Source organism: Rhagoletis zephyria, unplaced genomic scaffold (assembly GCF_001687245.7).
Source record: "Rhagoletis zephyria isolate East Lansing unplaced genomic scaffold, Rhagoletis_zephyria_1.1 Rzeph_scaffold_01420, whole genome shotgun sequence".
In the NCBI taxonomy this organism is placed as follows: domain Eukaryota; kingdom Metazoa; phylum Arthropoda; class Insecta; order Diptera; family Tephritidae; genus Rhagoletis; species Rhagoletis zephyria.
In genome coordinates, this window is record NW_016158504.1 from 8,918 (window position 1) to 21,921 (window position 13,004).

Below are 13,004 nucleotides of genomic sequence, written 5' to 3' on the forward strand. Positions count from 1 at the left end.
GTCGAACTGGTAGGCACATAGTACTAGTTAATGAACTAGTATTTTTTCTAACTGGTTTGGCTTTTCACTGCAGGATAGCTAAAGGAAGGGTATGTAGCATTAAATTGTTTGTCGTGCTGCTGAAATGAAGTAATTGAAACGAAATATTTACATAAATCTGTGTGTTGAATGCGGTGAAAATGTGAAAATGCCAACTTATTCTAATGACTTTCCACTTTAAGCACACCTGCCTTTGCCAAATATGCATTGGGAAAATCTAATCTGCTTTTACGTTTGGATAATTTGCTTTGTCTACGTGCCAAAAACGTCTTCATAACGATGATTCAACCAATTCTTTTTACACTTTGTATACCTTCATTTGGATTAGCTGAAATTCTATGTTTATTTACTTAGCTTAAGATTTCATTTCATTTGTAACGCTCACGTATCTTAAATACCAAATAGTAATGAAGCAATGAAAATGGTGCTCAATTACGTTATTTAGTTAACGGGTTGGACCAAATTTTGAATATCTCTTAGTCCTGTGGCATTGTCATTGTGACTTCTAAATTGCGGGTATATATGGGGCGTTCCAATATTTTTGTTTATAAGCATAATTTTTTTTAGTTTTTTTTTCATTTGGGTTCACTGAATACTGAGGTACTGACTACAATAGCGCTTATGCTAATTATACTCCACTCAAACATTAAAAAGCTCTGGCTATTAATTTTTTTATTATCTAATTTTTTTATTTTTTTTTTAAACTTAGTTTATTCCTTAACAAAAACCATAAAAACCCAAAGGGTTTAAGAATGCAGTTTTATAGCCCAACAAATTCTAGACAATGAAGTGCAGGTGTAAATACATAGCAAGTATTTATCGTTGATTTTTTTTATTTTTTTTTTATTTTTTTGTTGAAGATGTCGCACATTTGCTCCATATACGAAAACCATCCGGTAACTCAGTTTTGGCTATTATAAAGTCTTATCTTACTTCCTTGCGCCCCATGCGCTGCAGCAGCTGGTTTATTGTTTTTATTACCCATAGGAGTGGGGGCAGCTGAACTCCCCTCTATGGGGTGCTCCTTTTAACTGCCCACCGAGCCACGGTACCCTTTATCCCGAACTTAAAATCCTGTCTACAGCATGCAATTAAGAAAAGTAATTAAAAATCGTTCGTTTGCCATGATCAAAAAAATTTCCAATTTTATTATGCTTTTATGTTCCAACTACAAATTTCTATGCGTTAATAGATTTTTATGGACATTGACTGTAAACTTTATGCGAAAGTTCGTGAAACCAAAAAATGTTATTCTATTTCGCTATTTTTAATTGATGCATATATGTAACTACTACAAATGAATATCGATAACAAATTAATAAAAATCAAATTTTCTGTTTAATTACGCATAGATATGAATTCATATTCGTATTAATAAACAAATAGGACAAAACCACAAACTATTTTCCCGCGATGCGATTGGCATTTCATTTATAAAACTGAATAAATATTTCAAGCATTTACATTCATTTTAATTATTTTGAGTGTGCAAACATATGTGTATATTTATATAATTGTAATTAGAATTTTTAAATTTATTTTTCTAGTGATTGTTCATGGTCGCTATTTAGAAGACTTGTACACGATGATTCTCACGGTCGCATACCAATATATTTCCATTCGACATAATACCAACACCTTCGAGTCCTTTGAATTCTGAACGTCCAGAACCCCATGAACCGAAAGCCTTCAAGAATGTGCCGTCCGGATTGAAAATCTGTATCCGATTATTACCAGCATCGGCAATAACAATATATCCTTGATCATCCACAGCAATGCCCCTAAAAAAGATGAGAGGAAAAACATATTAAATACATATATATGTACATACATACATACATATTGTTTAATGATTCACGAAACCTAATCGCACCACCCGTATGAACATTTCGTGGTTATCATACAGTTACATGCGCTCAGTAATTACGTGAGTGCAAGGTTTATATACAGGGTGTCCCAGAAGTAACGTGCCAAACTTTAGGGGAAGGTAGGTGGGGGGGTGAGCTCACGGATAAACAAAAAAATTTCAGGTAAAAGTGTCAGCCGTTTTGTGTGTTTTGTGGCTTTTCGGCATGAAGGCGTGAAAGTAAAAAATCGCCCTGAGACGATATGCGCAGAGAGAGGCAATCTTTATTTCGCGGATGCGCGACCTTCTATGTATAGATCTTGACGTGAGTGTGCTATTGCACACAACCTGAGCCCGAAGAATGCCGCACAACTTCCAATAAAGTATAAAGGCATGACTTCACCCTCCGGACAAGAGTACAGATCTTGCCCCTATACAATAATTCTAAGCAAATGTGAAAGAGCCAAAATTTTATTGGCATCTTAAACGACACGAGACCCACCGTGCGTGCCCACCTTGCATCTTACCGACCGAGTGATCTGTCGTCAATCGGACCGCAGATGAACACGAAAGGACCCGAACACAGCAACCAACCTATATACTCTGCCATGAAGCGTTTAAGTGGTAGACTTCGGAAAATTTTGAATACACCTTGCTTCAAACTTAACTGCAATTAAGAACTTCTGCATTGATTGTGACATTAGCACAGACATATGTTCCGCCTTTAAGCTCTAATAATATTTTATCAACCAAAATATTCTTATTTTTTCTTACCGTGGGAACTTTAGTTGTCCGTCATCAGAGCCCTCGGAACCGATTGTTTTCAAAACTTTTCCATTGACGTCGAAAATCTGCGAATTAAAATTTAATTAAATGTCAAATTATACCTTCTAATCAGTACCTGAAGAATTTTTATGAGAGTATGTATTAAAAAAAAAAAACATCTATTAATTGCGTTTCCCCTACTATGATAAAATTTATTTATCGAAAGAAACCGCAGCATCGATGCCTATGAATTTCTCTATATACATACATAGATATCGATGTGCAAAATTTGTATTCATATATTTTACTTCTTTTAGTTCTGTAGTGTTCGCGGTCTCCCTTGCTTTCCTTTATCACTCATTTTGAAGGATTTTTTTTCACCGGCGTGTTGCCGTCTATGCGCAAAATTGTTATTATAAAGCTCGTAAAGTTCGTAATCCCATCTTCTTCGGTACCCGTCGCCCACGCGAATGATATAATATATCCTACGTTGAAAGTTCTCTCGAACTTCTACTAATCCTTAAGAAGTCACTCCTATCTTAGGCTGTTCAGAAAAACATCTATTGGATTATATCTGGCTCTTTTAAGCATCCTCCCATGTTCCTAGGAGCTCTGCCGTGTACTACTACGGATACAGGACGCGTTGGGCTCCACATTTTGCGATGATAAGGCAACATTCTTTGTAGAAACGAAATCGCCATTAGTTAACTGTTATACGTAGCCCAATATGAGGCAAACCCTTTGTGTGTTGCCAGAAGGTACTCTGTTCAACCATTTTTGCTCAAAAAATCCAATCGATAAGATGCAATTAGTTGGTTTACTACGAAACTAAGTCTTTCATACAATATCGTTGATAGCGTCATATAATTAATGTTGGGAAGTCTTATCCCACTGTAATTGTCTCAGCAGGATCTGCCTTCTTTCGAATTTAGCAACGTAAACTGAAATTCTGATTTCGCGGCATGTACTTATTCATCAAATTATGTGCCCTATGAGCTCTTTGCCGCCGGCTTTGAAGAGCTTAGCCGATACTCCTTCGAGAGGTTTTGTTGTTCTTAAGTCTCATTTTTGCTACGGAAATGATGTCGAACAGAAATGAGAAGGCTTTTTAGCTATAGCTTTGATTCAAAAGAACAATTATTTATCCAAATGCATAAAAATAAAACTTGGTGAAGTCCTAAGTAGGAGTGCTGCTACTCCGGGATAAAATATATTTCCACCAAGGCTGTCGAAAATCAAAATGGTAGGAAGCAGAATTACTTGAACGCGCTTGCTGTTAATTACTGGTGGCACTTCTTAAAGGAGAGAGGTAATTAGAAAAATACATTTCCAATGACCCAAACCTACAAACAAGATTAGGGACATTTTACACTAAACAAATTTATATTTTTTTAAAAACACTTTTCACTCTTAGCTAGCGATATGTTTTTTATGTAAAAAGTTAAGTTTCTCTTAATACTTGAATTAAATATTTCCTCACCTGAATTCGATGATTATTGGAATCGGATACAATAACACGATTCGTATTCGAAACAGCGATGTAGTGTGGATGTTCTAGTTCTCCTTCCAAGGGACCGAGTTTTCCAAATTTACCAACGAAGGTGCCGTCAGATTGAAACACCTGTAAGAAGAAAGTTGTTTAGAGTGGAGGCAATGGCTGTATGACGTCGGTTACGTATACGCCACGTCGTATAGTAGAAAAAAGCATTAGTATGTAGATGTATGTATGTATGTATGTATGTACGCACTACCCAGCAGTATTTGAGGTAAGAGACTGCAAATTCACTATAATATTTAGTACGAAAAAGCCAGTGCAGCAATCAATGCCTTCAACAATCAGTAGAAAATAAGAGCTGTTTTCCAACTGGGAAATACACTTCGGTAGTTATGTAACACTTTCGTACCGCTTAGAGATACGAAATTAATGTAAAATCCAGCAAATTTTAAATGTTGAGAAGGGAGTGAAAGATTAACAAAAGTACACATATGTGTGTATGCATTTGTGCTGCTACAATTGTATGTACATTAGGGCGGGTCAATTAGTATGGGAGATTTTTTCGAATATGCGCGTAGAGCACAGAAAAATTCTACATGTATTTCTAAGCAAATCTGGCGAAGAAACCATGGGTCTAAAATCAATTTGGAGTTTGCCAAATTTCGAAAATAGATTTCTTGGCATTTTGCTGTAGTGCCATGAAGAAGTGCCTCAATTTGAGTAAAAACATGCTCCATGTAGTTGTTCGTTATGGGGAATCCATTTCTGCACTTATCTTTTTCATAAAACTTCCACCAGAGGGCGCAACATTGAAACTTTTTACATTTCCTTCCAAACCTATTTTCGCGATTTGGCAAACTCAAAATTGATTTTAGTAAAAAAATATTGACCCACCCCAAATGTATATAAATACGTATACTTTGCAAAAATTTGCAAAGAAATGAAAAAATAAGAGAAAAACCACAGATATTTTACTCATTGCTTCCTTTTGTAATCCCTACTTTTCATTGCTGCTGTAGCCATTGATAACCGTAGCAGGCCATCTTTTACTTTATTCGATTGCCTACTGAAAGGATTGATTGGCAGCGATTGAATTGGCATAGCCAAATGGACTGTCAAGTAAGAAACCAAACGACCATCCTACCAATCAAAGGAAAAAGGCAGGCTGCAATGATGTGTAACAAGAAGACAGTTGCAGTGATTAATTGCAAATATTTACATATACACAATACAATTGGAAATTGTATGAGTAAGAGTGTGAAAGCATAGACTTTGATATTAATTTTAAATCTTCGGATTTCGCTCGAAATTTAATAAAATGTAATTATTTTTTTTCAATTACTATTATTTCAATTCAGATAAACTGTGTTAACCCACATAAACGTAAAAGCGTTTGTAAGAGTATTTTATGGAAATTCGTTGAAATCTCAAATTTTTCATTTGTATGCATAGGTGCGTACGTATGTGTGTATACTCGTATGTTGGCATTAAGTGTTTACTTAAATATTTACTTAAGCCTGTACAAATAGATTGTACAAATATGTACGCAAGCAATAAGCCTATTTACTCACCTGCACACGATGGTTTTCTTTGTCACAAACATAAATGAAACCCAATGAATCGGTTGCTATGCCCCAGGGATAATTGAATTTGCCATCGGTGGTACCTTGTGAGCCAAATGCGCGCAAAAAGCGTCCTTGTGGATCGAGTACTTGTATGCGATGATTATATCTAAAAAGAAAAAAACAACAACAACAAAGAAATTATACACATATGAAGAATTCAATATATAAATCTGACCAAAATATTTTTTTTATAATTATAGACTTAAAAACTGTAAGCAGCTTACTTGGGTGGTCGTTTAGGTATGTATTGTGCTGTATCAAAGAAAAATCTTATAATTGTTTGTTTTTATTTAGCTATAGCTACAGGCAAGGGGTGGGTGAGCCCATCTTTGATCTGCTTATTTGTTTACTAACTTAAGCACTTAAATTTAACAATAGAGTATATTGGGGCATCTGGCAATTCACTCACAGTGACCCAACTATACTCAATTCCTACTCTTACACCCGCTCTCCTGGGCAACGTGAGAAGCCCATGTGCGACATACGGCCACTAATTCGAGTAAAACTAATCTGACCGAACATTTAAGGGCCCACCAAAGACTGAAGCGTCTGCTTACCTTCAGATGCGGCTGCAAGTAAGTGCCTGTCTCGGAACAAACGGCTCGCTTTGTTAATGTACCCTTACCATTTCCAAGCCACATAATTTGACTGTACGCAAGGTTTGAGACGAGCCACTTAAATTCCCTCTCCGAGAAGGTGCCTCGCACCGGCCGGTTAATATCCCAACTAGAACAAATGCAAACCTCACATCCACCGAAGAGATGCAATGGACGGGGCAAGATAAGAAGGCAATAAATACTTGCGACGTCCACTGCAGCAGAGAAGTAGAGAAGCGTAAAAACTCGTTGGCAAATTTGTAGTGGAAGAAAGCCTTCGTCGCCAATTACTGCCGCTCACTCCAGTGAACTTTGCTACGTGTTAGTAACTTTGCAGCAGATATTGTAAAATAAATATTTTAAGGTTTTTAGACCCTTAGTCTGAAAGTTACCATATGAAATCCGGAGTTACCAAAAAGAATAAAAGTCGCCAATTTTTTTAAGATTCTACCAAAGTGGCAACCGTGACCGAGCCGGCAACAGAGAGAAAAGAGATTTTTTATAATGTATATTTAATTAGAAATGTTAAAATATAGTTAATAAAAAATGTATAACAATTTAGCACATTAATTTTTCTCTAAAAAAAAGGAGGAGGTTATCAATTCGTCGGAATGTTTTTTTTTTCTTTTGGTATATTACCGCATAAACTTTTATACAAGATATGTGTATGATATATTTAAATATGAGTATCCAGTGAAGGAGTTTTATAAAAGCTTTAGTTTGCAAATGCATTTGATTAGGGTTGCCACTTATTCGAAAATTCCTATCTATGTAACTGTGTGTATATATAATACGCGAAGGCATTTTTTGTGAAGGTCAACAGATCTGCACCGTTCGTTCAAATTTCCTAAAATTAATGTAAAATTAAAGAGCTTGACCCGCAGATATGAAATAACGTTTTCGTTTTTGAAGTTAGAACTCTTTTTGTCGGTAGAAGGTGATTTGAAACTAGAGAAACCGAACCATGCGAGACTTTTGTCCACTGAGGAGCGGCAGGGCGGATTTTGATGAAATTTGGCAGACGGATCGCTAATAATATATTATTTTTTTAGGTTTTTGAATAGGGCTGCCACCTCTTTAAAATTTAAAATGCAATTTTGGCATTTTAACGCCATTCTTGTTAACTAGTAATATATCTAGTAATATGGAAAATAGAGGAAGAAGAATTTTCACTTCAGTTGCGCACACACAGTTTTTTCTCGTGAAATTTCACCTTGAAAATAAATACTTTTTATTTGCCATCACACCATTCTTTTCGTATACCTTTATTTGGGTAAAATAAACTTCACATTTTCAGGTAATTTCCATAAGTGATTTTAGTACATATGTATGTACTCGTAACTCATGCCTGCTTGCTTTTAACCGGCTCAACTTTTTGATTTCCGCCGAATCGTAGCACAAGTAACAAATTCAATTAGCCGCCGCCTGGCTTTTAATTACGTGGAAAACAACTGCCATGAAAAGCCATCGCAACAATACTAAAATGCAAATAAATTTTCGAAACCGAAAGTTTTCCTCATTTCCGGCGTAAACGTTGACTGAATTGAAATTAATTTTGTCATTATTATGCCGGATTAAACGACGAAAAGGGAGTTGTTTGCTGCCAACGGCACCAACGGCAAACCGGAATTCCACAACAGTCATTAGCTTTTGCTTTATAACGCGTCTTTTATCCGCTTAACATTTACATTCACACAGCCACAGTGGCGAGCAAAACGGAAATTCTCCCGCAAGGATGCGCGGCTTGGCACATGTGTGCGTGTGTTTGTGTGTGTGTGTGTGTGTGTGTGTGTGTGTGTGTGTGTGTCTTACTGTAGGCGTAACTACTATCTATTTGCCATTTATCTCAGTTAATTAAAAAGTTTCTTTGACGCAAACAACACGCGCGTAAAGAGTATTTTCTGTAAGTCAATATTAACAATCCACATAGCTGCCACGCGAATTTAACCTCACCACTCACCTGTCTGCTATTATGTATTGTCCAATGCGATTAATTGCCACACCGGCCAAGCAATCGAATTCGCCCTCGCGTGCACCAAATTCGCCGAATGATTTAACAAAGATGCCATTCGAATCGAACACCTGTACACGATGATTGGACGAATCTGCCACAACGAAGCTATTGTCCGGGCCGACTGCTACGCCGCGTGGCCATGTAAAGGATCCGGGCTCGCTCCCCCGTCCCCCCAATTGGAACAGCTGCTGCCGTTTGCGCAAGTACAATTGCCTAAGGGAAGTACCTGCTACTCCGGTTATACCGGCTGCTGCTGCTGCTACCGTAGGGGAGGTAGGGGAGCCTAGCCCGTTTTTTGAACCGTCATCATCGGATGAGCCCAGCTCGTTTGCCTGCCGCAACGGCAGCCCCAAACTCAGGCGACGCGACACGTCGCTGGCGTGACTACGGCTCGCACTGCTACTGCTGCTGCCAACGCCAGCGCCAGCGCCATGGCCATGTGACGATGATGGCAAAGCTGAGACGCCGCTACCACTACTGGACGACGGTGTGTCCTTGGCGGTCTTGTTGCCATATTTGTTCTTTAAGTAGCGCGCCCAAGAGCTTAACGCCTCGCCATCTTTGCTGTCCGCTGCGGCGGACGTGCTAGAGCCGGCGGCGCTCACGATGGCGCTGCGTGTCGATGCGGTGCTGCGATCGTTCATGGGTGAATTGTCACGCGATTTCAATGCATGCGAAGAACGGCTGCGAGCCAAATCCGAACCGCCATAGCCAGAATATCTGTGGAGACGAGGAGAGAAGAGAAGTTGTCGTATAATTGCATACATAAAGCATAAAATATTTAGTCGAAGAATTGAAGAAAATATAATTGAACTGAAATACATTGCGATCAATGGAATGACATTCGTAATTGGTATTAAGTTGGTTTGAAATAATAAATTTATATGAATATTGTTGAAAATTCGTGGAGTAAAAACTACTGAAATTTTTATAATCGTTAAGTTATTTTAAAACTGTATTTCACAGATTCATTTAATGCTGTTCTATTTCATGCAACATACATAAAGCCTAATTAGCTGCAAAATACCTAGATTTAATCCACCGCCTGTGCATTGGCAAGTAGTTCAAAAGGGCATTAGCAAGTAGTTGAGATGAAAATATTGATGGCCGTTGTAAAGCTTGTAAGCGATATAGAGCTGGCAAGCGCCGCAGAGTGTTAAGAAGTACGGAGTTGGCGAGCGGTATAGAGCTGATACAACGGACAGCTCTCATCAGAATCAGTGTGGCACTTAAGGACATACCTACTCCGGCTTTTAATGTTTTGCTTAACATGCCTCCCTGCAAGAGTCAATTGCTACTTTGGGACCTCTACTGTACCGACTTCCAAGTAATTCGCTGCTCTATTAACCCGTGGTAGTGCGCTTGCGTAATGCCGAGTCGAACCAGTCAGAAGCAGAATAGCGAAAAAATACCATAATCATGCAAGTAACTACTTTCGTAACTCGTGGTAGTGCAGAAAGAGCCGGTGGTGACTATCGCCTAGGATATTTCCTTGGAAAAGTAATCGCTGAAGTACACGGCAAGCAGTCGATCGGATCCGGAGCGGCTTTTAATGCCTTGGAAACAAAGAAGATGTTGTGTCGACTGCATTTTTTTAAATTGTAGGCAGCTCTCAGAGCAATACTTTTTTTCGGCGGCAAATGAAAAGCCACAACTGGATTCTCTTTCGGAAGAATATAAGGAGAGAGCTACGAGTCATTTTAGGACTGATTATGGGACACATATTTACTATGGAGACGACATATCGAGCTCTAACCGCCAAAAAGTGGTAAGCGAAATTTTTTCCAACATTTTATTTTTTGATGCAGAAATGTATCTAGATGGTCTATGAACTCGGTATGGTGTCATAGATATTATCGCCGACTCACTATGTACATACATTTGTCTTGTTTGGAAGATGAATATTTATCACAGTACAGACCATTTTCTCAGCAGCTGTCTGACCTAGTTGGGAAATTTTTCGCACCTATTGAGAATGGACGCGCAGAATATCTAAATTCTTTTTTCTTCAACGAAGTTGTAAAATTCATTAAAGAGTCTAATCAGTTTGCAGAGCTGTAATGATTTCCCATGACCATCTGTTTTTCTCTTTCCTTTGCAGCCTTTGCTCTGGGCTCCAAGTACAATGGGTAACTTAACTTATGAGTGCTTGGAAAATTAACTTCGGGGTAACTGTGAGTTTTCAGGTGTACACTGAAAATTGTGTACACTTTCTCATTTTGCGATTCAGCAAGTATGAGAATGAGCTTTAACTGTCAAAATTGTGTACACTCTCTTCCGAAAAACCGTCGTGAATTTATACTCGGTGTACACTACATTTTCTTGCATTTACAGAATCCAGCGCCAGGTTTCAATGCCAATTATATATATTCGGCAAAAATTTAACTCGCTTGCTTATTGTCGGGGATTTTACATCTATATGATTTTAAATGGGCCTACTTATTTTACTTAGAACAGCATTTAATGAATTTGAAATGCAATTTTTGTAGTTATCGAGGGCTACAAACTCTTTTTTTTTAATTTTGCTTTAAAATAAATTATTTCAGTGCTTAAAGCTTGAGATGCCACTTTTCATTTCAATTGTTTTTTTTTGTCTAAGTAAATATTTCTTTTCAGCTGGAAAATTTACAAAATACCAATATTTTGCATATTTAACAACATTTTTATTAGACTATTTTAACCCTTCCACGACCATGCGACTATATGCAAAGAAATACAATTTTAAATAGCAGACTACAGTTCAACTCGGATAATTTTACAAATTTTAAATTAAAAATTTTGTAATTTTGAATAAGTTATACAAGGGTATTTATGAACCAGTTCTATAGCTAAAAAGTTACAAATAAATAGAAACCACTAAAGTCTAACGCAAAATTTTTGGTAAGTAAATTAATGTTTGCTACAACTGTGTTACTTGGTCGTCAAAGGGTTAATGGTCAAATTTTTCTTTTACATTCAATATTAATATTATTTAAATTTCGCTAAAAAATATTAAAGATCTTATTGCTTAGCTGCTTGCTCGTGTTAATTCAACAAATGTGGCAACAACTAACTTAGGAAAAAAAAAAACGTTTGACTAAATCCAATTACAGCACAAATAAGGAAGAACAAAGTAAGTTTTGAATTAGTGTGAATTTAACATAAGAGTTGGTTTGCTTGCTTTAGTTCAATTTGTTTTAACAAAAACAACAAAAAAACAAAAACATATGAAAGAAGGAGGAGCGAGCGATGAGCACTGAACTATTTAGAAATATGTAGATGAGAAAATAACGAAAATAAATGAGAAGAGAAGGAGAGAGCATAACGCGCAGCAAACACACTTGAAAAGCGCAAAATTAAATAAATTTGATACTCAATTACGTATTTACAAAGCGCCATGGAATAAAAATATTTCGCGCTGTATTAGAATTTTGTGATCCGATCAGTTTTTTTTGTTTTCAATTGCTTTCTCTCCATTTCCAAATTTTCTTAATTAAGCATTTAGCGACTATAAAAATGTAAATCTTTTTTTTCTTTAGAAAAATTAAAAACATCCATATATACGATTATTTAGTATGTTTTTAAAAATATGTATGTACGTTTCTTTTTGTAAAACATTGATGTTTCTTTCACTTTTTTTGTTCTCGCACCTTGAAGCCAAGTAAGCAGATGGCGATGCCGTTGTGGGCGATACGGGCTCATCCAAATCGTCGTCGTCATTGCCGAGCGCATGTGACGAGCGACTGCGCGCCAAGCGGCTGCGTCGCTCCTTCATTGCCAAATAGCGCGAACGTCCGGTGCCATAGCGTGAGTCCGAATCGTCGCCAGTGCCGTTGGCATCCTCATCGAAGGAGGCGGTGGGCGTGGAGAGCGATGGCTGTGATACAATTGCGCTGCTTTTGCTTTTATTTAGAAAGCGGCTTGTGTAGCTGGAAAATTTCGTTTTACATAATTTGATTCGTTTCATTTTTCGATGCAATTCGAATGCTTTGTTTTATGTAAACTTATGAATTTAAATTTTTGAGTTTCTTTTTTTTTAATGAAATGCTAGCATAAATTTAAGTGAAAGTTTCAAAGAATTTTTTATACCTTTTTTTTGTTACAAAATCAAATAAATTTGCAGATGATATCGTTAAATGTTGGAAATTATTCCAAGAAGAAAAACAAGCGAGGAGTTCAGCTAACAACATGGAAGGGAAAGTATTAGTAAAGCGATAACATATTTGTAATTTGGTTAAAACACTTACATCTATGCATATAATGTATTGTGATTAAGAATTACCTACTGGTGCACATACTTAGTTATACTAAACATTTAAATATTTAGGCTGAGTTTTAAATATTTTAAAGTTTTTATATAATAAAAGTTTCATGCAATCAACTGTTCATATTTTTTCATTTTCGAATAAAAATATTTTCGTCCATTTTAGAAGTCTAGAACGAGCTGAAGTTCGAAGATCATTTAGGGTTTGAAAGAGGCACTTCCGAGAAAAAGGTTTCAAACAGAGGTTACATATTTTTATCCTCATAATCCGTATCAGTAGTAAAAACATGTATGTCTTGTATAAAAATATGGATTTTCGGTAATCTATTTTTACTTATTTTGAATTGTAAGATTTTAACCCAGTTCAAATAGTTCACATCG

General features: G+C 36.8%; 1 protein-coding gene across 4 annotated transcripts in view; it reads right to left on the reverse strand.

Annotated features, from left to right (window-relative positions):
- Positions 1-1,167: 1,167 nt before the first annotated feature.
- Positions 1,168-13,004, reverse strand: part of tn (tripartite motif containing protein thin) — a 41,336-nt gene continuing 29,499 nt past the window's right edge. For 2 of the 4 annotated variants that reach the window (XM_017617500.1, XM_017617499.1), the window contains exons 7-12: positions 12,010-12,288; positions 8,327-9,100; positions 5,717-5,876; positions 4,131-4,271; positions 2,660-2,736; positions 1,168-1,820 (exon numbers count right to left, since the gene is read on the reverse strand). In XM_017617500.1, the coding sequence (XP_017472989.1) occupies positions 1,607-1,820; positions 2,660-2,736; positions 4,131-4,271; positions 5,717-5,876; positions 8,327-9,100; positions 12,010-12,288 (1,645 nt within the window). In that variant the 3' untranslated portion in view covers positions 1,168-1,606. The remainder of the gene's footprint in view (positions 1,821-2,659; positions 2,737-4,130; positions 4,272-5,716; positions 5,877-8,326; positions 9,101-12,009; positions 12,289-13,004) is intronic. The other 2 variants (XM_017617503.1, XM_017617501.1) reach the window with 1 other exon arrangement.